Raw genomic sequence first — 25,939 nt, 5'->3', positions numbered from 1 at the left:
TGCTGCTGTGGGTTTAGGTGTAACAGCAGCACACCACATCCCCATGGCAGAAGGGCTTTTTGGGTGATAAATCCCAGGCAAGGTTTATTCCAGCAATCCCAAGGGAAATCAGGGACAAAGCACAAACAGTGGGGTTTGCACAAGGTTAAGTATGGGGTGGCACAAAGGGCACTGCCCTGCAGGGGGCATGGGGTGGCCACCAGGGATCCCACAGCAGTGAGGGAACAGGGAAAGGAGAAACCAGGAGAATTTGGGATATTTGGGAAAGGAACTGGGAGGGATCATGGGGTTGGAAGGCTCCATGGGGAAGTCTTCTCTTTCAGCCCAGCTGGAGACTCCATGGTTTGTTCTTCCAGGGTGAGGCCCTGGGGATTTCCCCAAAGGTTCCAAAGGATTCCACAACTCCCCTGTTTTTTCTTACCATGAAAACTTCCCCAATGGACCTCTGCAGACACTTAACTAAACAGGGAAACAGGAGCAAAACAATAAAAACAATGATTACTACCCAAAAAATTCCTTCAACAAAAGGTGAAACCCATCCTGTCAACCCCCATTGTCCAAAAATTCATTGATCCAATTTGAATTCTCAACTTCTGTTCTTCTACTTGTCCCTCTACTTGAGGGAGTTCCTCTTCTTGATCCCAGCCTGTGGATGGATTCTGAGGGTGAGGAAAGGTTGAGGCAGCACATCCCTTCAAAGTCTTGACAGCCATGAGTGGGAAATGGATTTGTAGGGAATTCTGAGAGCCTGACAGCAGGCTCAGCCAGTGTGCCCCTGTGTGCAAACCTTGGGACAAGAAATGCTGCCTTAGAAATGCCCTGGAACAGGACAGACATTGCTGGGAGAGAAATGGAGCTGGAAACAAGTTCCAAAGGATGGCCCTGCAAACCAGACTGGATGGTTTGGAGAGACAGAGCTGGGAAAGATGCATTGCAGTGGGACCCACCAGGGGTGATTTTGGATGATTGGCTTTGGGGCATTCACAGCACGGTGTGGCTAAAGCTGACAGGCCAAGAAACACTCACAGTGCATTGTAATTAGGGAATAATTGGCTTCTGATTGTGAATTATAACATCTGTATTGTCTCACCCTTCACATGAGACTGAAAATGGAATAAAAGTTTTTAAACACCTCTCAGCTGCCCCATCTCTGGGTCAGGAAAGGGGCATTGCCCAACACCAATGCCATGGGCAAGCAATAAAAAGTTACAGCAATAAAAAGTCTGTGGCTCCTCAGTTTTGCAATGCCTGGCTGTGTGCCTGGCAGTCTCAGTGTCACCAAGCAGGTCCCTGGGTCAGAGCAGGTGACATTTGCTTGCTAAGCCAACATTCCAGGTGACACAGCTCACCCAGACCCTCAGCTGTGCCCCCCCAAGGTAACAACAGTGAGACCACAACTCTCTTTTCCTTGTTCCAGTTGTGAGCAAAGTAATCCTGTGCCCCCACCATTAATTAATGAATTAATTCCCACAAGAGAACTGTATTTTTTTCCTCTTGTGGAGAAGTCTCTATAACATTAATAAGAAAAACTTCTCTCCCTTAGTAAACTAAATAAAGACTACTTCAAAAGTAGTAAACTAACTGAAAATTTTAAATTTTGTTTCTTTATGTTATCAGTAAAAAAAGAGAGATTGCAGGAGAAAAAGAAGTGTTCTAAAAGGTTTATTTTAATTCTTACTGCTTTTTTTTGCCTTTAGTTATTATTAATAAAATTTTCTTTATACCCTTTTAAAGTTTTAAACCTCCTTTACCTTTCTCCTAATCCTATTTTCCTGCCTCACAACAAAAAATAAGTACATGGCTAATTAACCAACACCAAAACAAACCACACCCTTTAAACCAAGGTTAAAAAAGCTTTAAGATTTTTTGCTTTACATTAAACCAAAAAATCTTAAGGAAATTTTGAATTAACACACCAAAACCACCACACAAATTTAATATTTCCACCCAGTTTCAAACTAAAACCACCACAATGGCTGTCAAAATTTTCATCAAATTGAGTGTATGATCTCTTTTGGTGCCAGTTATCAGGGACAAGTGGGAATTTTTATAAGATGGGATTTTGGGAAGGAATTCCTGGCTGGGAGGGTGCTCAGAGAAGTTGGGGGTCCCTGGAAGTGCCCAGGGGATTTGGGGCACCCTGGGATAGTGGAAGGTGTCACTGCCCAGCCCTGGATGATCCATAAGTTCCCTTCCAAATCTCCCAAGATTCTAAATATTCAGTTTATCATTAAATATCATTGTCCTTGATGGTTGGGGAAGGGAGTTCTTAATTCCTTCAAATCCTTAGGAAATGTTGGAGCCAAAGCTGAGGTGCCATTCTTGCTGTGGTGGAGCTGTGGAATAAACAGAATATTCCCATTTTCTGCCTGGTTGTTTAAATATTGGAATATTAAGATGGTGTTTGTTCAGTCTGAACACTGAGAGTGAAACTATTTACTGTTAAAATCCAAAATACAAAAAACTCTCAGAATTTTGAGCCTGTGAATCAAAACTTAGAATTAAACACAAGATTTAATCTGAAACCTTGGAAAAGGCTTCCAAACTTAGGTGCTAAAAGCAAAAATGTAAATTTATCATTTAGAACAAAAACATGTTAAACTAAGTAAAAAATAGTTTAGAGTTTTAAAGTTAAAAATATAGAAAAAATAACTACAAAAGCAAACAAAGAATTTAAAATACAATACTATGAGTTTATGTGTTATAATTAACTAAGAAAACTTGCATTGTAGTATAAGTCCTTAAAACAAAATATTTCAAAATTAGTTCAAAAACATAAATATCCTTATTAACAGTGTTTTATAAGTCAATAACTCCTTCAAAAGTCTTATAACTAAAAGTCTTGTAACCTTCTAAATCATACTGTAACAATGTAAACCAAACTCACCCTTCCTACCTATGTAAAAAATAACAAAATAACAAAACACATCATCAAAACCAATTTAAAAATCCCATCTCAAATTCCTTCCAAAACTCCCCACAAGTGAATGATCCCAATTTAGCCCTGGCCTGCTCGTTTGTAATGATCTCCTTTTCTAGCTCCAAATATGCAGAGAGGGTGTGGGCAATTCCAGCCAAGCAATATCAATAGAAAGTTTCAAAGTCCAGCTTGCCAGAAATCTTCCCAGTTCCTACAGCTCTTAAGGATTTCAATGTTGAAATAATATTCCTCATGTGCCACCAGAGCAAAAGGCCCAAATATAAAAGGTATCAAAAAAGTAACTCCAGAAATATTTGAAATAATGGTTCCTTTTTGGATTCTGGTTTGTAGCATCCATTAAATGCAGCTCTGCCTGCTGGGGACAGGAGGAGGGGATGAGGTGGCTCTAAGTGACATCTGTGTCTCTGCCAGGATGGGCTGGCTTTGCTGTTTGCTGTTCTTGTCAACTCCCAACCTTTTTTTTCTCCTTGGGTAAATTCCCCGCCAGCTGCTCTCACTAAAAGGATTTGATCTCCTCCCCTTCCTGCTGAGGAGTGCTCAGGGCAGAGTCGCCTGCTGTAGGCTTATCCCAGGAAAGGAATTTTCCTGGAATAAGCAAAACAGAAGAACCTCAAGTTGAAAAGAATTCCATAGGATAAAACCATGATTTCATTTTGGGAAGAGACAAGAATTTGCCTGATCCTGAAAATATCCCAAATGTCCACAGGCTCTGGAAGATCTCTGCTGGTTCTCAGCTTCCTTTTTCTGCCTCTCTCGAGGTCAGGATTGAAGGCACTTCAGACCATAGTTCACATTCAGGCTCAGATGTTTATTTTTTCTTCTTTATCTTACAGTCTCACAAACCCTGAGCTCTGCAGTATTGCACTAACAAGTCACACAATAGTTAACTATCATTCACTACAAGGCCTTTGGAGGATGAACTGTCCAATTCAGGAATGACACCTCAATTATTTTCACTTTTAACCCAACACCCAACCACCCGTGCCCTCAGGGGGGACTTTTTTATCCAATGGCACAAAACCACCCAAACCCATGGAGAAGGAGGAGAAGGAGAAGGAGGAGGAGAAGGAGAAGGAGAAGGAGAAGGAGAAGGAGAAGGAGAAGGAGAAGGAGAAGGAGAAGGAGAAGGAGAAGGAGAAGGAGAAGGAGAAGGAGAAGAAGGAGAAGAAGGAGCAGCCTCCACCCTGACACCCCCACCTTGCTCTCTATCTCTGACTGCATTCTAAACCCTCCAACTCTGAGTTTCCCACCCTGGGATATCACACACTTCTATCCAAACTCCACCCCCACAATCCCAGCTCTGCCATTCCATTCTGGAAGCTTCTCCAGGCCCTCAGGTCCCTGCAGTGTCTCTGGGGGTCAGAGCCTGGCAGCACAGACACTCTGGAATTCTCAGCCCCAGGGTTCCCACACCTCTGGCTGTGTTTGCCCACTGAGCAAAGCCTGCAGTGCCCTTGACTTGCAGATTTTCTCTTTGACTCTCTGTGACTTGAAGAGAAAACTGATTGATTTCCCTGCTGGATGCTCTGGTGGCTCAAGGAAAGGAGTTCCCTTTCCCAAGAAGGGAGGCTCAGTTTTTCCTCAAGTTTTTCTAAAACTGTTTCAGATCTCATTTCAGTGTTTCCTGCCCTAAACACCTTTCACCTGGCCATGAGTGCAGAGAGTTCCCCAACTCAGTGAGTGCAGCCAGAGAATCCCAGAGCAGAGGCTTTTATCCCATTTCATCCCCTCTGCTCTGCTTGGAAGCTTTGGTATTTTTGGTTCAGATATTGGGAAAAAATTGTTCCCTGTGAGGGAGAGGAGACCTTGGCACAGGTTTTCCAGAGAAGCTGGGAGCTCCTCATCCCTGGAAGTGTCCAAGGCCAGGTTGGACAGGGCTTGGAGCAGCCTGGGACAGTGGAAGGTGCTGGAACTTTAAGGTCCCTTCCAAGCCCTTCCATGATTCCATCCATGAAGGGAGAATTTATGAGAAAAAAGAAATCTTGAATTCTTTTTTTATTCCCTAAAATCTTAGATGCTCTTCACTGCCCTTTTCTCCTGGAGATGGGATAATCTGGGATAATGGGATACCCTGTCCCAGTCCTGTTCCTGTTCCCTCCTCTAAACAGACTCACACCAGGCTTCTCCACATTTTCCATGGCTGATCCCAAATGAAAACTCAGCTGCAGAGTTCTGCTGTTAGGAGTTCAAACTCTGCCCAATATTCTCCTGTTCATAAACAGCCATTACATATTTTTTATTTCCCTTTATAACTATTTGTTCTCCTCTCCTTTCTCCTCAACCTTTAATAAACACCTATCACATATTTTATATTTCACATTATAAATATTTCTTCTCCTCTCCTTTCTCTCCAAACTTTAACAAATAGCTATTAGATATTTTCTATTTCACTCTATAACTATTTCTTCTCCTCAGCCTTTAATAAACAGCCATTAGATATTTTTATTTCACTTTTTCTCTCATTTTTTCACTTTTTTTCACTCTTTCTTCTCCTCTCCTTTCTCTTCAATCTTTAATAATTAAACAGCCATTAGATATTTTATATTTCACTTTATAACTATTTTTTCTCCTCTCCTTTCTCCTCAACCTTTCATAAACACCTATCACATATTTTATATTTCACTTTATAACTATTCTTCTTCTCTTGTTTCTCCTCAACCTTAATAAACAGCTCTTTGATATTTTATATTTCTCATTATAACCATTTCTTCTCTCCTTTCTCCTCAGCCTTTAATAAACAGCCATTAGATATTTTATATTTTACTTTTCACTTTTTTCACTCTTTCTTCTCCTCTCCTTTCTCTTCAATCTTTAATAATTAAACAGCCATTAGATATTTTATATTTCACTTTTTCACTCTTTTTTCAATTTTTTTCACTCTTTCTTCTCCTTTCCTTTCTCCTCAGCCTTTAATAATTAAACAGCCATTAGATATTTTAAATTTCACATTATAACTGTTTGTTCTCCTCTCCTCTCTCCCCAGGCTCTGCAGAGTAACCTGAAGTATTCTCTGCTGCCCAGGAGATTGATCATCAGTAAAAGATTATCCCAGTGCTTGCACCCAGCCCTGCCCAGTGGGGTGCACCTAAAGGCTTTGGAAACCTATGAAATCATCTTTAAAATCATTGGCACAAAATGGCTTGCCAAGGATTTATTCTTGTACAGGTAAATTGAATTTTTCCCTAAGGCACAAAAGGGCTCACTAAGAATTCTTTTTGTACATATCATTTTAATTGGGTTTTTTTTTTAAGGCATAACCATCTCAATCTATTTAAATTAACTCTCATTTTATCTTTTTTTTTTATTTTATTATTCAAAGCTCTGGTTTGTTCCCTCTGCTGGCAAATGCAGCAATGTCAGTGAGACCTGTTCTCCTTGGCTTGTATGAGAAATATTTTCTCCCTCTCCAAAAATCCCTCCTGCCTGGTCTCCAGGCCTTTGTCATTGGGCTGCTGCCTGGCTTGGAAGAAGGATCAGAAATTTATGACAGGTAATATTAATTATTCCATAGTCATTGAAGCAATATCCAGTGGTTTGATTTTCTAGGGAATTCTCAAGAAATTTCTGTCAGATTTCTATAAATAAAAGAGCTTCTAAAGGGGGGTGAATGGTGGGACCTGGAAAAATGCTGAAACAAAAAAACCCTTTCCTCCCTATTTTCATCCCAGGAGGAGAAGAAAAGAGGGAAAGGAGGGTTAAAAAAGAGAAGAGGAAAAGGAGGGTTAAAAAAGAGAAGAGGAAAAGGAGGTTAAAAAGAAGAGGAAAGGAGGTTAAAAAGACAAGAGGGAAGAAGGGTTAAAAAGAGAAGAGGAAAGGGGTTAAAAAAGAGAAGAGGAAAAGGAGGGTCAAAAAGAGAAGAGGAAAAGGAGGGTCAAAAAAGAGAAGAGGAAAAGGAGGGTTAAAAAAGAGAAGAGGAAAAGGAGGGTTAAAAAAGAGAAGAGGAAAAGGAGGGTTAAAAAAGAGAAGAGGAAAAGGAGGGTTAAAAATAGAAATGCTGAGAAAAAGGAATAAAAAAATTTCTTTAAAGGAATAAAAAAAATTTCTTAAAGCTCCTCTGACTCCTAAATAATTCACCTGACTCCCCAAACCACTGCTCTGGAGATAAATTCTGTTTGAATTCTGTAACATGAGAGAGCAGCTGAATTCTTTGCAATATTTCTGTAAAATCTGGGAAAAATATGGAGCAGGGAATTAATGGGAATTGAAAATTAAATTCCAAGATCTGACCTCTGGTTTTACACTTTCCCCCCTGTTTTTGGTGGCATCATTTTCCTCTTTGAACAAACAGCATCTGACATAAATTTCATAAATCTTGGGAAATATTTATGTTGAAGTTAATTTAATTGGTTTTTTTTGAAATACCAATTTCCATGAGGGACTTTTTCTCATTGTTCTTTCACTGCAATGATTCTGTGTAAGAATATCTTGTCAGAAGATGTGTAAGGTTAATTTCGAATCCTTTTTCACGAGGGGCTCTCTGCTGAGTGTTTTCAGAACATTCAATATTAAGAACTAAAATTAATCCATCTCCTGCTGTTCCTGAAAGTGAACAAAGTGCTGAGGTGGTGCTTGAGCCCAGACACCATTTCCAGCTCCACATCTCCCTGACTTTGTGCACTCACACAGAAAATGGGAGAGGAAAACTGCTTTGAGGGATTTTTTTATAAAGAAATAGAAAAAAACCCCATCACACTGGGAGGTTTTTCCTCTTGTGAGCTGAGATTTTCCTCTTTCCTCAATCTTGCATTCCTCATGTGAGGTTTGAATTCCTCCTTTATGGTCAAATTCCAAAGTGTTCCAGAGCAGGGGCTGTGCTGCACTCACAGGATTTTCAGTGGGATGGTCTGGAATTCATTTCAGGGTGTCCTGTGTGCAATTTTTTGTTTTATCTCATGGAATCCTGGAATGCTTTGGGTTGGAAGGGACCTCAAAGCCCACTCAGTGCCACCCCTGCCATGGCAGGGACACCTCCCACTGTGCCAGGCTGCTCCAGCCTGGCCCTGGGCACTGCCAGGGATCCAGGGAACTTCACATCTCTTGTTTTTCTTCAGCCAATGCCTTAAAAATGGACCCTGCTGGTTTGAAAGGAGGATTTTTTAGGATAACCTCCAGCTCCCAGACTGACAAAATTGCCTTTCAGACTTCAGCATCTTAAATGATTTCCAATTTATCTTTTCACACCTCTGACAATAAACATTCTGCAATCACAGGTGCTGCAGTTGTTTGGTCAGAGCTAAATATTTTGCAGATATTTCCTGGAGTATTTTCCAGTTTGGGAACAGAGACTTTGCTTTAATGACAAAGAATTGAGTGGGTTTGATTTTTTCATACAATGAGATTCATCCAGCACCACCTGGGATAGGGGAAGGTTCTCTGCCCATGGGAGGGGGTGGAATGAGATGATTTTTGGGTCCCTTCCAACCCAAACCATCCCAAGATTCTGTGATAGAGGGAAATACTGACAACACAAAGCTGCAAAACATCAAATAAATGATATCAACTCTATATAATTCCATTTCTGTGGTATAAAATCAGCTAACAAAGGGGTTTTTTCTCTGCCTGGGTACAGAACAGATGCTCTGCTGGTGAAGCTGTCCCTGCTGATGGGCCAGGAGGTGTTTTATGGAGCTCTCTGGGGCAGTGTCCTGGGCAGCCCTTCCATCAGGCTCCCTGCTTCCCTCTTCATTGTCAGCCACATCAACAGGGAGCTCTCTGGCAAACAGCAGAAATTCATGCTTGGCACTGATTATAAACTCACTGTAAGTTCATTTTACACCCCTGCCTTGGTGTGAACAGCCAGGTGTCTGCTGAGGAAGGCAGGAGCCTCCCCTGAAATGGAAAATGTCAACCCTCTCCTCCAAATTGTTATCATTTTGAAATTAAGGGGCTCTCAGGCAAAGATTTGGGAGCAGGAATAACAGTTCTTTATTAGGGAAGAAAATTAAAATAAAATATGAAAATAAGAATGCAGTGAAACAAACCAACCCTGCCAGAGTCAGAGCAGTCTCTGTCCCCTGTGTGTCAGGCTGGTGGCACAGTCCCATCCCTGGGGGGCTCAGGGTGGTGGCACAGTCCCATCCCAGGGGGGCTCAGGGTGGTGGCACAGTCCCATCCCAGGGGGGCTCAGGGTGGTGGCACAGTCCCATCCCAGGCTGGCTCAGGGTGGTGGCACAGTCCCATCCCAGGGGGCTCAGGGTGGTGCACAGTCCATCAGGGGGCTCAGGGTGGGGCGTCCCATCGGGTCAGGTGGCACAGTCCCATCCCAGGGGGCTCAGGGTGGTGGCACAGTCCCATCCCAGGGGGGCTCAGCCCTCCTGCAGTGCCAGCTGTGGCTCTGCTGGAGCAGGGATCCTGCCCAAGGGGGGAGTTTTCCTCTGCAGCTCCAGGGCTGCTGGAGATGGGCCTGCTCTCCCTCTGGGAATGCAGGGCAGCAGAAAGCTGCTCCTCTGGGAATGCAGGGGGCAAAGGCTGCTGGGCTGTTCCCAGGGCAGATTGGATCCAGGTAGGAATGCTTGGCTCCTCCCCTGGGCAGAGCATCTCCCATGGGATGGTGGGATTTGATCAGCCCTGCAGGGACACTCCCTGGCCATGGACAGCAGAGATCTCCTGCAGGGAGGATGGGCTGGGGGAGAGAGAAAGAACAAACTGCCCCAGGAACAGCAGAGAGCTGCCCCAGCTCTGACAGGTGGAGATAGAATACACACCCAGCCACATCTTGTAACCTAAAATAACTCCATAACCCCAGCCTTGTCTGGCTTGAATTAGGATGCCATGCAATTAAAAATATTTGGAGACTGAAAGGTCCATGCTCTGAAATTGCTCCATCCATTTAATTTGAAGAGCAGCTTTTCTGATTTTCAGTGTTTAATGTGCAGTTCCCAAAGAGTTTGCTGTTCTGAGGTTTTGTGTCTTTTTATTTTTCCAGTGAAATGGAAATCTTCTGTAGGGAGTAATTTGTGTTGAGTGATGGAATAAGTGTAAGGCTAATTAGAGTAATATCTGCATTTTGGGTGGTTTTACATCTTGTAACTCTGGGACATCCTGTACTTTTACAAACCCAATATTAACAATTCTTAAAATACCCACAAAAATTTGTTTTAACTCACTTTGGGTACAGGAGTTAAATTGTAATTATCCTCTTATTCAAACAAAATGTTGTTCATAGGTAGCCAAATTTCCTCCCTTCCCTTCCCTTCCCTCCTTCCCTTCCCTTCCCTTCCCTTCCCTTCCTTCCCTTCCCTTCCCTTCCCTTCCCTTCCCTTCCCTTCCCTTCCCTTCCCTCCTTCCCTTCCCTTCCCTTCCCTTCCCTTCCTCCCTTCCCTTCCCTTCCCTTCCCTTCCCTTCCCTTCCCTTCCCTTCCCTTCCCTTCCCTTCCCTTCCCTTCCCTTCCCTTCCCTTCCCTTCCCTTCCCTTCCCTTCCCTTCCCTTCCCTTCCCTTCCCTTCCCTTCCCTTCCCTTCCCTTCCCTTCCCTTCCTCCTTCCCTTCCCTTCCCTTCCCTTCCTTCCCTTCCCTTCCCTTCCCTTCCCTTCCCTTCCCTTCCCTTCCCTTCCCTTCCCTCCCTCCCTTCCCTTCCCTTCCCTTCCCTTCCCTTCCCTTCCCTTCCTTCCCTTCCCTTCCCTTCCCTTCCCTTCCCTTCCCTTCCCTCCCTTCCCTTCCCTTCCCTTCCCTCCCTTCCTTCCCTTCCCGTCCCTTCCCTTCCCTTCCCTTCCCTTCCCTTCCCTTCCCTTCCTTCCCTTCCCTTCCCTTCCCTTCCCTTCCCTTCCCTTCCCTTCCCTCCCTTCCCTTCCCTTCCCTTCCCTTCCTTCCCTTCCCTTCCCTTCCCCTTCCCCTTCCCCTTCCCCTTCCCCTTCCCCTTCCCCTTCCCCTTCCCCTTCCCCTTCCCCTTCCCCTGATTATTTGATAGCAAAATCCAATCCAATGTTGTGTTTTCCTTTTCCAGATAAAATCCCTGTGTGTGTCAGTGCTGGATTCCAATGTTCTTGTGCAGAGGAACACTCTGGAAGCAATCCTCTTCTTTTTCCCATTTTATACAGCTTTGGTAAGAGGATTCTTTTGGGATTTTCCCATGGAAGGTGTGTTCTGTGCAAGCAGCCCAGCTCCCACCTCTGGTACTGCCAAATGGCTGAATTGTGAACCCACAAAATCCATGAATTTTGGGGATTTCCATCAATTTGAGGAGTGGAGGAGACTCTGCTGCTTCTCAGTCTTTACAGCTTCCAAGGCTGAAGCAATGATTTCACAGGGGCTTTTGGGGGATGGTTGGGATGTGCTTGAACTATTCAAGCCTGAGCAGCTCCTGTGGAAAACATGGAGTTTATTCAAGTAGGATTTTAGAATTTAGAATTGTCCACATGAAGTTATTTCTGGTAAAGACCAGGGGAGAAAATCTTACTTAAAATAAAATTTGTCCCCATTGTTTCCTCACCTCCCTGTAGGACAGGCAGTGTTTAGGATGGAGGAAGAGATTTTAAGTCTTAAGGAGAGGAGAAGCTTTGGGCTGAGCTCAGGGTGGCCTTGCAGGGCCTGGAGGAGCCCCAGGAAAGCTGGAGAGAGACAATTCCCAGGGGATGCAGGGACAGCACCCAGGGAATGGCTTCACACTGAGAGATTGTAGGGTTAGATGGGATATTGGAGAAAAAATTCAGCCCTGGCAGGGTGGGCAGGGCTGGGATGGAATTCCCAGAGCAGCTGGGGCTGCCCCTGGATCCCTGGCAGTGCCCAAGGCCGGGTTGGACACTGGGGCTGGAGCAGCCTGGCACAGTGGGAGGTGTCCCTGCCATGGCAGGGGTGGCACTGGGTGGGCTCTGAGCTCCCTCCCATCCTGTGACTCCATGATCCCACTTTTCTCAGATCCCTTGAGATTGTGTCACGTTTCTTTTAGTGACAAGGATGAGAGTGTTGAGCCTTTCATCAGTAAATCTGCAGACCACACTAAGCTGGGAGCTGTGTCCTTCTCTTGGAAGAAGAAGGGCTCTGCAAAGAGATCTGGAATGGTTGGATGGATGGGCAGAGTGTAACAGGATGGAGTTTAATAAATCTAAGTGCCAGGTCCTGCATTTTGGCCACAAGAACCCCCTGCAGTGCCAGAGGCTGGGGCCAGTGTGGCTGGGCAGTGCCCAGGCAGAAAAGGACCTGGGGGTACTGACTGACCATGAGCCAGCAGAGTGCCCTGGTGGCCAACAAGGCCAAAGGCTCCTGGCCTGGATCAGGAATGTTGTGACCAGCAGAGCAGGGAGGTCATTCTGTCCCTGCCCTGGGCACTGCTGAGGGCACACCTGGAGTGCTGTGCCCAGCTCTGGCCCCTCAGTTTGGGAAGGACCTTGGGACACTGAGCCCATCCAGAGGGGACAGCGAGGCTGGAGAGGGGCTGGGAACACAAACCCTGAGAGGGAGCCCTGGGGGAGCTGGGGGTGCTCAGCCTGGAGAAAAGGAGACTCAGGGGTGCCCCCATCCCTCTGCCAGCTCCTGAAAGGTGCCTGTGCTCAGCTGGGGCTGGGCTCTGTCTGCAGCAGCACTGACACAGCCAGAGCTCACAGCCTGGAGCTGCACCCAGGGAAATCCAGGCTGGAGAGCAGGGAAAAGGTTTTTCCAGCAAGGGGGAGAAAGTTCTGGCCTGGCTGCCCTGGAGGTGGTGGAGTGCCCATCCCTGGGGGTGTTTAACAAAGCCTGGAGGTGGCACTGGGTGCCAGGGCTCAGTTGGGCTGCTGGGGCTGGGCTGAACTCAATGACTTTGAAGGTCTCTTCCAACCTGGTCATTTTGTGAATTCTTGACATTTTTACCACACAAACCATTTTCCTGTTGATGCTTTGTTACCTTTTCCCCAAAAACATTATTATCCCCAGTTCAAAAGCCCAGCCTATCACCAGTTTGACTCCTTTCAGTGCTCACCAACAGCTGAAAAATCTTTCTTTTCCCCCCTAGGACTGCAAGGAAAGCACCATCCTGCTGAGAAGGGCTGATCTGGTTTACATCCTCTCAGCAGCCACTCAGACACTGCTGAGGAGAGACATGTCCCTCAACAGGAGATTGTATGCATGGCTGCTAGGTACTGTGCAAAATCCAGGGGTTTTCAGTGTTCTGCATACTTGGGAGCAAAAAAAAAAAAAAAATAAAATCAGTGTTTAAAATTGAAATACACTTCTTTAGTGTTAATGAATGATGGTAAAGTAAAGTTGTGTTTATCTGCCATTTCTGAAGGGCCTAATACAATTAAATATTTGGTGAACAGGGCTTCTCTTCAGAGGTGAATTTATTTCTCTCTGAATCCCAGGGTATCTGATAAATTCTGGTTCCACCCACAGCTTGCTGTGAAGTGGTTCAGTGGACTAAAAGGACTGAAAGTTCCAATTTTAACCTTATTTTTCTGGAAGAACTGGTGATTCCCATTGCATTTGGCCTTGGGTTTGATTTGTGTGTTGTGCTGAACATCTGAATGCCCTCAAACTGGGACCTGTGGGCTGTTGAAATGCCAGAGACTAAAACTGCAGTGTAAATTCAATATAAAGCCCTCAGTGCTCTGTGCTGCTCTCTGAGCTCCTCCTGCCTCTGTTTTCTTGTAGGCTCTGATATTAAAGGTGGCACTTTTGCACCAGATTCCACCACTTCTGAAGACCATGCTGTTTATTTCTTTGGAAAATACTCTAAAGATCTTTTGGTTGAGGTTGGTGTTCATTTTATACAGATCTATTCCAGATAAATTCATCATCCTTGCAATTTTAGCTCAAACTGTGTCCAGAATTATTCCAAATTATTGGTTTGTCCTTCCCTCTCTGTGCCTGTGGTTCCATTTCCCTCTTTCTCAAAGCCTCTGTGCTGTATTTATCCCAATATTGGATTGCTTTTGGAATCTAAGGAAACCAAAGGGAAGCATCTTGGCTGAACTACCTGAATTATTTAAAAATGTTTCTCTGGATAAGATCAACCCTCGAGTGGAGATGATGGAAGTTGGAATTGATTTGTTTGCCCTGGATGGAAAATTGGAGTTCATTTGTAGTCAGTCCTAAACAAAATCAAATTCAGCACCACTTCAGCACTTATTAAGGTGACAATTTGTCTCTGATGGATAACATCGTGATGTTTTCCTTTTCCTAGAGTTTGATTGTGATTCTGCATCAGAAATTCCCAGAGGCTGACCCAGAGGAGCAGCACCAGGCTTATCTCAAACCCTTCAGGATCCTCATCAGCCTCCTAGACAAACCTGAAATAGGTGAAGTGTTCATCCCAAATCTGAGCAGGACTTAACAAAACCCTGCCCAACCCTAATCCTGTGTTGTGTGGGAGTGTGCAGGAGGCTGTTCCTTGCCTTGGCCCTGCTCTGGAGCAAATTCCCTCTCCAGGTTCTCTCTGGCTGCCCCACAGAGCCCTGAGAGCATGGATGGGTCCCAGGGAGGGAGATGAAAATCTGTGCCCTCCTGTAGGGTCAGCACAGCCCAGGCTGGGGTTTGAGCCAACCCCAACCCTACAGGCTGGGACAGAGTGTCCTGAGAGCTGCTCAAGCAGGAAAAGGCCCTGGGGGTGCTGCTGGCAGGGGCTGGACACGAGCCCAGGGGTGCCCAGGTGGGCAGGAGGGCACTGGCAGCTGGGCTGGGTGAGGAATTGTGTGTCCAGCAGGAGCAGGGCAGGGATTGTCCCTCTGTGCCGGGGTCCCTCCAGGGCTGGGTCCAGTTCTGCTCCTGCAGGAGAGCCCTGGAGGGGCTGGAGCGTGTCCAGGGCAGGGAAGGGAGCTGGGAAGGGGCTGGAGAATTCCTGAGGGAGCTGGGAAGGGACTGGAGAATTCCTGAGGGAGCTGGGAAGGGACTGGAGAATTCCTGAGGAGCTGGGAGGGCTGGAGAATTCCTGAGGAGCTGGGAGGGCTGGAGATTCCTGAGGGAGCTGGAGGGCTGGAATTCCTGAGGAGCTGGGAAGGGGCTGAGCCTGGAGCAAAGGAGGCTCAGGGGGCCCTTGTGGCTCTGCACAAGTCCCTGCCAGGAGGGGACAGCCAGGGGGGTCGGGCTCTGCTGTGTCCCAAGGGAAAGGAGGAGAGGAAATGGCCTCAGATGGCACCAGGGCAGGCTCAGGTTGGAGACTGGGACAGAAAATGTCCCTGGCAGAGTGGTCAGGCCTTGGCAGGAGCTGCCCAGGGAGGTTTGGAGTCCCTGGAATTGTCCCAGAGCAGTCTGGATGTGGCCTTGGGGACAGGGTTTGGGGTGATCCTGAAGGGCTCTTCCAGCCTTGATAATTCTGGGGTTCTGAGCCTTGAGCTGGCATCTGAGGACACATTAAAAAAGCACTTCCACCCTTGTGTCAATATTCAGCTCCATTTCTCCCCAGGCTGGACCTGCTCTTCCCTCTCTGTGTCTGTCCGTGCAGCACCAGCAGGATGAGCTCTGCCCTTCCTTATTTCAAAGGCAAATTCCCTTCTCTGCAGCAAAGAATTAAACCAAAGTGACTTGACAGATTTTAAAAAATATTTTGGGTGAGGAGTGACATGGCCAAAGAGGTTGTTTCTGTTAGAAATGTATTGATTAATCTAATTTAGAAAGTAAATGAGAGACATTGCCCTGCTGGATGTGTTGCTTGGCTGCCTGACAATCTGCATGAATCCAAAGTACCAATAAAGGGATCATAAATCCCTTTTAAACCAGGGATCTTTAGCTAAACTGCATTATCCAGTTTAATCTTCCCAGTCAGAACATAAAGTTTGACTCCTTGAGTCTTAAGCCATTAAGATTTTCCTCCCTTTAGAAATGGATTTACCAATGCACCAATTATTTAAAGGTATCAAATCAAATATAACAAGCTTTGACCTTTTCTGCTGTTCTTAGTCACTTCAGCTTTTATATTTTCATTTTTAAAGCACTCACTGCAATGCTTTATACACTACTTTTATTTTTTTTTTTCATTATTCCAAGTTTAAGACACTGAAATTATTATTTCCTCCCCTCCTCTGTAGACAATTCCTGGATTCTTTGTTCCCTTTCCTTGCAGGGCCACAGGTTGTTGGGGATCTGTTCCTGGAAGTTCTTAGAGCTTTTTATTCCTACTGCAAAGACACCCTGGGTTCTGATCTCCAACTCAGCTACAATCAAAGTGGCAACACCCTGGCAAGGTATGGCAAATTTCCAGCTCTGAGCTGAAACTGGATCACTTTTTTAAAGTTTAATGGTTAAAATGAAAGAGTTTATGAAGTTGTAACAAAGTGATTTTCTGGTCAGAGGATGAAATTTTTCTCTGGTTTCCCCTTTTCTCTACACACAATGAATTTCTCTTGGATTAGCAGAGAAAAAATGAAGTTTGCTGCATGTGGTGGGTGTGGAGTAACCACAGTGACATCAGGCTGCTGGCAGAGCTCAGCCTTGTGATTCCCATCACCTGAGACATGCTCCAGCTCCACAATGATTTTAAAAAAAGAAAAAAAAAATCAACATTTTTTAGCTTGTAGAGAAAGGGGAAAAGAGATTTTTGAGTCCCTCAGTTCATGTGATGTGAATCCTCACTGACATCTGCTTTTCTCTTCCTTTTCTCTCCCTTCCAGTGCAATCAAAGAGAACAAAAATGCTTCAGAAATTGTCAAAACAGTGAATTTGTTGATCACATCCTTAAGCACTGATTTCCTCTGGGATTACCTGACCAAATGCTTTGAAGATTGTTTCAGGTGTTTATGTTGTGCTCTCAAAAATGCCACTTCAGAGCTGTCTGTTCAGGATAATTATATTTACTGGAGCTTTTAAGGGACATCACACATGGTAGAACCAGCCAGGTCTGTAAGTTGTGTCCACAAATAATTCAGGAGTGCAACCAGGTAAACAATTAGGTGGGAATTTCAACCTGGGAACAAGAGAAATTCCTTTCAAATCAACAAAGAAAGGGTTGGGAGGGGAGATGGAGAGATCTTTGTAGAAGAAAAATAAAGATACTAAATGGGCTTTAGGGTCTCTTCCAACCTATCTCTCTTTTAATCATTTTATAACTCTAACTAGATTCTGCAATCTGAAAATTAGCAGTTCATCATACCACACAGAGCTGAGGTTGTTTTGACAGAATATTTTCCCCTGCTCTGTTAGAAGCCCTTTGCCTCAGAGCTGTTCAGTATTTTGTGATGATTTTAACAAAGATTTTTGCTTGTAACCAGAATTTTGCCATGAAATACAAACAAAACCCTTCCATAAAAATGTTTCTTTCACTCCAGAAACAAATCCACAGGGATGAGGTATCCTCTGGAACATGTGAGCTCTCCTCCTACCATTTCAGAGCTCTGCACTCTGCTGGTGTTCCTGCTGGATGTGATTCCTCTGGTAAGGCTGGGCTGAGCAGTCCCTGCCCAGGGATGGATCAGGTGGGATAACTCCTTCAAACTTTCCTTTTTGCTTGCAGGAGCTCTACTCTGAAGTGCAGACTCAGTACCTGCCCCAGATGCTCAGTTACATGGTGCAGTCTCTCCTGGAAAACATGGAAGTCTTGGGACTGCCAGAGCTCACTCATGCCTTAAAAACCTGTTTTAAGGTGCTGAGCAAGGTGCAAATGCCCCCTTCCTACCTGGACATCGAGACAGGCAGTGGCAATGGGGTAGGTGATTTTCAACCCCTCAGGGATGGGTAAAACCCTTTAAAACTCTTGGTTTAAATGATTTTGGGACAGAATTTAAAATGTTAATTCTCCTTCAGCCTCGATGACAATTGCACCTGAAGGGAGCCACAGGAAAGGTGGAGAGAGAGAATTTCAAAAAATTCAATTTCAGAATTGGATGGAGAGAGAGAATTTCATAAAATTCAATTTCAGAATTGGATGGAGAGAGAGAATTTCAAAAAATTCCATTCAGAATTGGATGGAGAGAGAGAATTTAAAAAATTCAATTTCAGAATTGGATGGAGAGAGAGAATTTCAAAAAATTCAATTTCAGAATTGGATGGCGAGAGAGAATTTCAAAAAATTCAATTTCAGAATTGGATGGCGAGAGAGAATTTCAAAAAATTCAATTTCAGAATTGGATGGAGAGAGAGAATTTCATAAAATTCAATTTCAGAATTGGATGGAGAGAGAGAATTTCGTAAAATTCAATTTCAGAATTGGATGGAGAGTGAGAATTTCAAAAAATTCAATTTCAGAATTGGATGGAGAGAGAGAATTTCAAAAAATTCAATTTCAGAATTGGATGGAGAGAGAGAATTTCAAGGGATGGAGGAAAAGGACACAGGGAATGGCTTTAAACTAAAAAAGAGTAGGGTTAGATAGGATTCTGGGAATTAGGAATTGTTCCCTGGCAGAGTGGGCAGGAGCTGGGATGGAATTCCCAGAGAAACTGTGGCTGCCTCATCCTTGGAAGTGTCCACAGCCAGCTTGGACAGGGTTTGGAGCAGCTTTGGAGCACCCTGGGACGGTGGAAGGTGTCCCTGCCATGGCAGGGCTGTCACTGGATCATCTCTAAGATCCCTTCCAACCCAAACCTATAATTCTCTGAAATTCTTAAGTACAACAATAAAGATTTTTGAAACTTCCCTTCTTTGGCTCCTTCCAGAGCCCTCTGCTGGGTGTTCAGCTCTGCCTGTTTGAATGATTTGTGGCCCTGAAGGGGCTTAGCCTTGTCTGCTCCTGAGAAGGATCTAGATGGTTTTGGAAGCAGAAAGCAGTCGGTAAAAACTGCAGTTACCAAACACAGCTGGTCAGGTCTGCAGGGCTTCCCATGAATATTCCAGTGGAACACAATGGGGCATTGTTGGTGTGCACAGGAGCATGCTGAGGAATGAGGAATAAATGGAATAAAGCAGCCCCAGGAGCACAGCCTGGCAGAGTGTGCCAGCAGAACAAACAGCTGCACTGGAGCAGAAATAATGCAGCAGATGGAACCTTGCTCTGGGGGACATGGGCTTGAAGGGAGCACATCCCTCTGTTTGATCAGTCAGTTGGGAGGGTATTCAGATATATTTATATCAGATATTTATATATAATAAATATATATATAATATATTTTATATATAGGTATTGGGTTTTAAAGGGGAATGAATGGAGCTGCGCTAGGGGGAAATGGGTTTTAAGGGAGCAAATCCCTCTGTTTGATCAGTCAATTGTGAGGATATACAGATATTTATATCAGATATTTATATATAATAAATATATATATAATATATTTTATATATTTATACAGGTATTGGGTTTTAAAGGGGAATTAGTGGAGCTGCTCTGGGGGACATGGGCTTGAAGGGAGCACATCCCTCTGTTTGATGAGTCAGTTGGGAGGTTTATACAGATATTTATATCAGATATGTATATATAATAAATATATATGTATATATGTAATATATTTATATTATATTTTATACGGATGTTGGGTTTTTAAGGAAAATTGGTGGAGCTCCTCTGAGGAGAAATGGGTTTCAATGAGTCAATTGTGAGGTTTATACATATATTTATATATAGTAAATATATATATAATATATTTTATGTTATATATTTATGGAGGTATTGGGTTTTAAACGGGAATGAATGGAGCTGCTCTGGGGGAAATGGGTTTATATAATATGTATATTATATATTTTATATTATATATTTATACAGGTATTGGGCTTTAAGGAAAATTAGTGGAGCTGCTCTGAGGAGAAATGGGTTTCAATTACTCAATTGGGAGGTTTATACAGATATTTATATATAGTAAATATATATATAATATATTTTATATTATATTTTATACAGGTGTTGGGTTTTAAAGGGGAATGAATGGAGCTGCTCTGAAGGGAAATAGGTTTTAAGAGAGCACATCCCTCTGTTTGATGAGTCAATTGGGAGGGTATTCAGATATATTTATATCAGATATTTATATAAAATAAATATATATATAAAATATATTTTATATATTTATACAGGTATTGGGTTTTAAAGGGGAATTAGTGGAGCTGCTCTGGGGGATATGAGTTTGAAGGGAGCACATCCCTCTGTTTGATCAGTCAGTTGGGAGGTTTATACAGATATTTATATCAGATATTTATATATAATAAATATATGTATATTATATATTTTATATTATATATTTTTATATATATTGGGTTTTAAAGGGGAAAAAATGGACCTGCTCTGGGGGAAATGGGTTTATATAATATGTATATTATATATTTTATATTATATATTTATACAGATATTGGGTTTTAAGGAAAATTAGTGGAGCTGCTCTGAGGAGAAATGGGTTTCAATTACTCATTACTAATTGGGAGGTTTATATCAGATATTTATATATAATAAATATATATATTTTATATTCTATATTTATACAGGTATTGGGTTTTAAAGGGGAATGAATGGAGCTGCTCTGGGGCAAACTGACACAAAAATGTGTCAATTGTGAGGTTTATAGAGATACTTATATATAATAAATATATGTATATTATATATTTATATAAATATTGGATTTTAAAGGGGAATGAATGGAGCTGTTTATGAACAACTGTGATCCTGAAGCTGGGAATCACAGACAGGAATTTTTCCTTTTTGTGTCACTGCTGTTCTCCAAGTGAATTCTGTGGTGGCAGTGCCACATTAAGCACATCTCTCCTGCTGTTGCAGAGCCCGGTGCCAAAAGATGTGGACATAACCCTGGAGACCAAACCTGGGCTGCAGGAGGAGGAGGAGGAGGAGGAGGAGGAGGAGGAGGAGGAGGCTCCATTGCCCACCCTCAAGTCAGAGGACAGTGGCATTGGCCTGAGTGCCTCCTCCCCAGAGCTGTGCCAGCACCTGGCGGTGCCCACGGTGACCCTGGAGAGAGATGATGTCTGGAAAAAAGGAGGGAGCATCCAGAAAGCTCTGCACTGCATCCAGGAGCTGGTGGCCAAGTTTGCCAGCAAATACATTTTTGGGATGCAGCTCCAAGAAATGAATCCTGAAGGGATTGCAGCAATAAATCTGAGTGGGAAGGAGAAAAAGGAGAATGGCTACAGGTTACCTGAGAGTGGCAACAAGAAAAAGAGTCCCTGGGAGGGCAAGCAAATCACTGTGCCTCAGGTGAAGCAAATGCTCTCAGAGCTCTTCTCAGCCCGGGGCTCGCCCTTCAGGAGCAAGAATTCCACTGCTCTCCTCTCTGAACACAAAAAGGAGAAGGAGGAGGAGGAGGAGTGGGACCTGGAGCTGGTGCTGGGACCCCTCAGAGGGGACTGCAAGGAAGCTTTCTCTGCAGCTTGTCACCTGCTGCTGGATTGCACCACCTTCCCAGTCTACCTGTCTGAGGAGGAGATGGAACAGTTGTATCTCTCTCTGTTTCAGGGGCCTGGTAAGAATTTTCCTTTCCTGAGCATTTTTAGCATGCAAACAGTGAGAGCTTGGCTGTTTTCAAGACTAGATTCAGTAAAACTCCTTGGACAGGGCTGAAGGCAAATTGGGAATTAAAGTCTCACCCACCTCAGCATCTGGGGTGTGCCTGGCAGCTGAGTTCTGCCAAGCTCCTTCAATTCAATTTTTTTGGGGAAAAATTCCACTAGAAAGTTTGGAGCTGAAGGGAGACAAAGACCTCCTGGCCTGTACAGCCTTGCATGTTTTAGGATTTTCAGGATATCCATCCCTGTTGTCCATGGGTTGTGTCCCCAAAAAAGGATGTTGTAGAGGGAGATGGGTGTAGGTGGAAAATTTCAGCTCCAAACCATAACAGAGGCAAAATCATCTCTAATCCCAAAACCTCAGGATTCAAAGGAGTTCAGTGTAACAAATAAGAATAATTCTGTAAAGCTACAGGGCCTGTTTGTTCTTGGATTTCCAGTTCATTCCTTGGCTTTAGCAGGAGCTGGAATTGACCTGAGGTTAACTCACAAACAGGTTTGTGGGGAATGGAGAGGTGGGAAATTGGAAAATTGGGTTCTGTTCCTCACCTCACTCCACATTCCTCCTGGCTGATGATATTCCCATCATGGGAATATTCCCATCATGGCTGAGCATGGCATGGACATGGAATAGTTCCATTGCTCCCTCAGGAAAAGATGGCTTGGATTGATGTCAGCCACTTCAGTTCTAATTTAGAAATCCTGAAAGGAGGGGCCTCAGTGCTACTGGAAGAGCATCCATGGATCCTGAGCCCTCTGGAGCTGGTTGTGACAATGGCAGCTGGAAAACAAACCAGCAGCTCTAAATAATAATCATATTTATTGGGAATATTTATCGGGAGTATTATATGTTGTTGGGTTGGGAATAAACATAAAGGGCAAAGCAGAAATTCTGGAGGTTTTGGGGTCCTGCAAGAGCTTTCTGCTGGGAGGAGTAGGGAAAACATGGAGAGGTTGTGGCTGCCTCATCCCTGGAATTGTTCCAGGCCAGACTTGGAGCACCCTGGGATAGTGGAAGGTGCCCCTGCCATCTCCAAGGTCCCTTCCAAACCAACCCTGCTGTGATTCCATCTGACTCTGAGCTGTTGATGACAGGATCTGGGCAGTCATTTTGGTCCTGTGACCTTGCTTAGGGGATTTTTGGGAGTATGACCCCAGCCCTGAGGTTGTTTCATGTGGATTCTTTTGCTTCTTTTCTGCCATGGTCAGGATGAAATGTGTGAGAGGGAATTTCTTGTTGGACTCAGATGTTGATCAGTTCTGGTCTCTGTCACAGCCTCACAAACCCTGAGCTCTGCAGCACTTCACTGCAACACACTAAAAATGGAGCCCCAGCTCTCTCTGCAAGGCCTTTGGAGGATGAACTGTCCAATTCAGGAATGACACCTCAATTATTTTCACTTTTAACCCAACACCCAACCAGCCGTGCCCTCAGGGGGGACTTTTTTATCCAATGGCACAAAACCACCCAAACCCATGGAGAAGGAGGAGAAGGAGCAGCCTCCACCTTGACACCTCCACCTTGCTCTCTCTGACTGCATTCTAAACCCTCCAACTCTGAGTTTCCCAACCTGGGATATCACACACTTCTATTCAAACTCCATACCTAAAATCTCAGTTTTATTATTGAATTTTGGAGGCCTTCTCCAGGCCCTCAGGTCCCTGCAGTGTCTCTGGGGGTCAGTACCTGGCAGCACAGACAGTTGAAAATTCTCAGTATCCAGGGTTCCAACAGTTCCAAACCCTTTCTGTCCCTTCCCTTGTGAGCAGGAGGTGATCCCAGCTTCCCTCTGTGGCTGAAGTCCCTGATGACAATCTGCTGCTGTGTCAACGACTGCTATGTGCAGAACGTGTCCATCTTCACCCTCCTGGAGGTCATCAACCACTCCCAGTCCCTGGCCCTGGTGATTGAGGACAGGATGAAGAGGTACAAAGTGTCTGGCCACAACCCTTTCCTTGGCAAGCTGCAGATGGTCACCCTTCCTCCCATTGCTCCTGCAGTCCTGAAGATGATCTCAGAGAAAACAGATTTCTACCAGGTGTCCATTTCCTTCTCCTTTTTTACTGCCCAGCTACACTGACCCTCTAATTCATAGAATCCTGGGATTCTGAGGCAATTTGGGAATGCCTTCTGCTAACAGGAATCCAGGAAGGAAATGGCTCTTATTCTTGATATAATTATGAATCTATTTCTATTTAGTTGGTTGCTCTTTTTCCCTAGAGAGTTGCCTGTGTGCTCTGGAATCAGCTGAACAAGGAGACTCGGGAGCACCACATTGCCTGTGTGGAATTGTTCTACAGACTTCACTGCCTGGCTCCCTCAGCAAATATCTGTGAGGACATCATCTGCCAGGCCCTGCTGCACAGGGACAAAGTAGGTCCTGCAGAGCTGCTGCTCTTCATGGAGAGCAGCCTGGCACAACTTCCCAAGGGCATCCCTTGGGAATTGCACTGAGGAGATTTGGAGAAGGAGAAAAAATATTTTAGGGAAGAATAGAATAGAATAGAATAGAATAGAATAGAATAGAATAGAATAGAATAGAATAGAATAGATATATGATATAATATACTATACTATAATATAATATATTACATTATATAATATGTTATGATATTATATGTGATATACTATAAGATACTATAATACACTATACTATAATATAATTAATATAATATAATGTTTGACATTACATGATATAATATAATATAATATAATATAATATAATATAATATAATATAATATAATATAATATAATATAATATAATATAATATAATATAATATAATATAATATAATATAATATAATATATTTTTATTGTATAAATATTTATACATTCATTTATATTATTATATTTATTTATTTAATATCTTTTTTTGTGTATATATAATATATTTTATATTCTATATTTAGATTTTAAGTATTAAAATGTTGAATTTCATCTAAAAAATTATTTTTATTGAACTAAGGATTTTTTAATTTTTGGTGTTTAAAGGATATTTCAGGAAGGAATGTGGTTTAAATGCTTTATTTATTCAAGGGATTTAGAAAAAATTGTGAACAATGTGGAGGAATGGTTTTTGGTATTGGTTAAGTTTTATTGGTGAATTTGTTAAATAAGTTGAAATCTTCTCTTTATTTTCTGGTTTTGTTGTTTTTATACATGTGGAATGTGTTAAGAAGATTGTTTACCTGAAGGGATTTGGTAATTAGATTCAGTGAGAGTTGTTTACATTAATTAACCAACCACTCAAAGCTGTGTCCTGGCTGTAAAGTTTTCCTTTAGTATCCTTTTATTATCTCTTTAGTGTAGTTACAATAGAGCATTAGTGGGATGCAGTGTAGTGAATAAAGCAGTTGTTCAGCATTCTGGATCAGTAGAGTCAGATCCCAAACACTCCCAGACCTTGGGATCACCCTGATTCTGCCTGCACTGAGGCTCCTCCAGCACTGTGGGATTGCTCCAGTGCTCCCCAGATTTCCTGCTGTTCCCTTTTCCCTGAGCTCACTCCCGTGGTTGTTGTGTTTTCCAAGAGTCTGACAGGCTCTGTCCATGCTTTTACAATTCCCTGGGATTTGTTCAGCATGGGATTAGAGCTGGGCTTAATCCCTGGATATAAAATCCAGCACTGGATATTAGCTGGGGTTTTTAGTTCAAGCACAAATCCAGTAATTTTTGTCAGGATTTCCCACTGCCCCAGCTCTACCCATATCTGTAAAATCACTTTATTTTTTACAACATTTGGTCTGACAATTAACTGTATTTTAAGTGAGCCAGTTATTAATTATTTTCCTTCCCTAATATCATGACAGCACAGTTCTTTAACAGCTGGCAGAACATTTTGCCCAATAAGATTTTTAACCAGCCTTTGCTATTGTTTTCCTGTGCATGCAATTTTGCAGCATAAAAGTTTGCAAACATTTTTAAAGCTTTCCACCAATAACCAATGTATTCCAATTTTCTTTCAACTTGGAAACCTTCCTAAATCTCCTTTCTTTCCTTGCCAAGGGGACAAGGCTGGAAGCCCTGTTCAGATTCTCTGTCATGTGGCACCTGACCAGAGAGATCCAAGGCAGCAGAGTGACTTCCCACAATCGCTCCTTTGACAGGTATTTCCACTTCCATTTGATTTTTTTATATTTAATTATATCGTGCTTTATTCTATTTTCTGAGGTGGGGAGGAGTTCTCTGTAGGGAGAGTAAAAAAATAAAAATAAAAAAAAAAAAAAGCAACATTTTCCACTTCCTTGGAGTTTGTCTTTGCAGGGCACTCTGCATACTCTGTGGTTTTTTTGGGTGAAGGAAGTTGCTATAAAAATAGAAAGAGCTTCATAAAGGAGAAGTAGCTTTTCTGGAGAGCAGATATTTTTTATCTTAGAGTGAATTAAATTTTCCTTCCAAAGAAAATAACACCAGCTTCTTGTAAAAATAAAAATCTTAGTTTAGTTTTACTTCCTATGGGATAAAATGAGATAAAAGCAAATAAATATGGGAAAGAACTTAAAAAGTGGGAGGATTAGTGTGGCCTTGCTTGTCCAATTCCTGAGCTCAGTCCAGGACAAGCTGCTTGGCCAAAGCTGTTGGGAGCAGACCTGAGCCACTGAGCACGCTCTGGGTGTGTTCCCTGCCAGGATTTTATTGCTTGTTTAAAGTTTTTTTAGGGATTTCAGCTGTCCTTGGTGCTGGTGATGCCTTGGAGAGGCTCCCTAGAACAGAGGCTGGACA

The 25,939-nt window shown here is 43.3% G+C and overlaps 2 protein-coding genes across 5 annotated transcripts in view; both read left to right on the top strand.

The window, feature by feature from the left end:
• LOC108961955 (runt-related transcription factor 1-like) overlaps nt 1-11,730 on the top strand; it is a 143,296-nt gene extending 131,566 nt beyond the window's left edge. Inside the window, exon 4 of the transcript XR_007778177.1 lies at nt 11,710-11,730. The gene's annotated coding sequence lies outside the window, so the exon portion shown is untranslated. The remainder of the gene's footprint in view (nt 1-11,709) is intronic.
• Nucleotides 1-25,939, top strand: part of DOP1B (DOP1 leucine zipper like protein B) — a 63,155-nt gene that overhangs the window by 13,251 nt on the left and 23,965 nt on the right. For 3 of the 4 annotated variants that reach the window (XM_050970562.1, XM_030234246.2, XM_030234247.2), the window contains 15 exons: nt 5,925-6,106; nt 6,261-6,431; nt 8,511-8,700; nt 10,882-10,980; nt 12,865-12,988; nt 13,503-13,603; nt 14,035-14,149; nt 15,910-16,030; nt 16,457-16,576; nt 17,111-17,216; nt 17,296-17,487; nt 20,473-21,172; nt 22,986-23,254; nt 23,437-23,589; nt 25,223-25,323. In XM_050970562.1, coding sequence (XP_050826519.1) covers nt 5,925-6,106; nt 6,261-6,431; nt 8,511-8,700; nt 10,882-10,980; nt 12,865-12,988; nt 13,503-13,603; nt 14,035-14,149; nt 15,910-16,030; nt 16,457-16,576; nt 17,111-17,216; nt 17,296-17,487; nt 20,473-21,172; nt 22,986-23,254; nt 23,437-23,589; nt 25,223-25,323 — 2,744 coding nt within the window. Of the gene's footprint in view, nt 1-5,924; nt 6,107-6,260; nt 6,432-8,510; nt 8,701-10,881; nt 10,981-12,864; nt 12,989-13,502; nt 13,604-14,034; nt 14,150-15,909; nt 16,031-16,456; nt 16,682-17,110; nt 17,217-17,295; nt 17,488-20,472; nt 21,173-22,985; nt 23,255-23,436; nt 23,590-25,222; nt 25,324-25,939 lie in introns of those variants that run through there. The other variant, XM_050970603.1, reaches the window with a different exon arrangement.

This window comes from Serinus canaria, chromosome 1 (genome assembly GCF_022539315.1).
Source record: "Serinus canaria isolate serCan28SL12 chromosome 1, serCan2020, whole genome shotgun sequence".
In the NCBI taxonomy this organism is placed as follows: domain Eukaryota; kingdom Metazoa; phylum Chordata; class Aves; order Passeriformes; family Fringillidae; genus Serinus; species Serinus canaria.
Note: the sequence above shows the minus strand (reverse complement) of the source record. Positions and strands in the feature narration are given on the sequence as shown.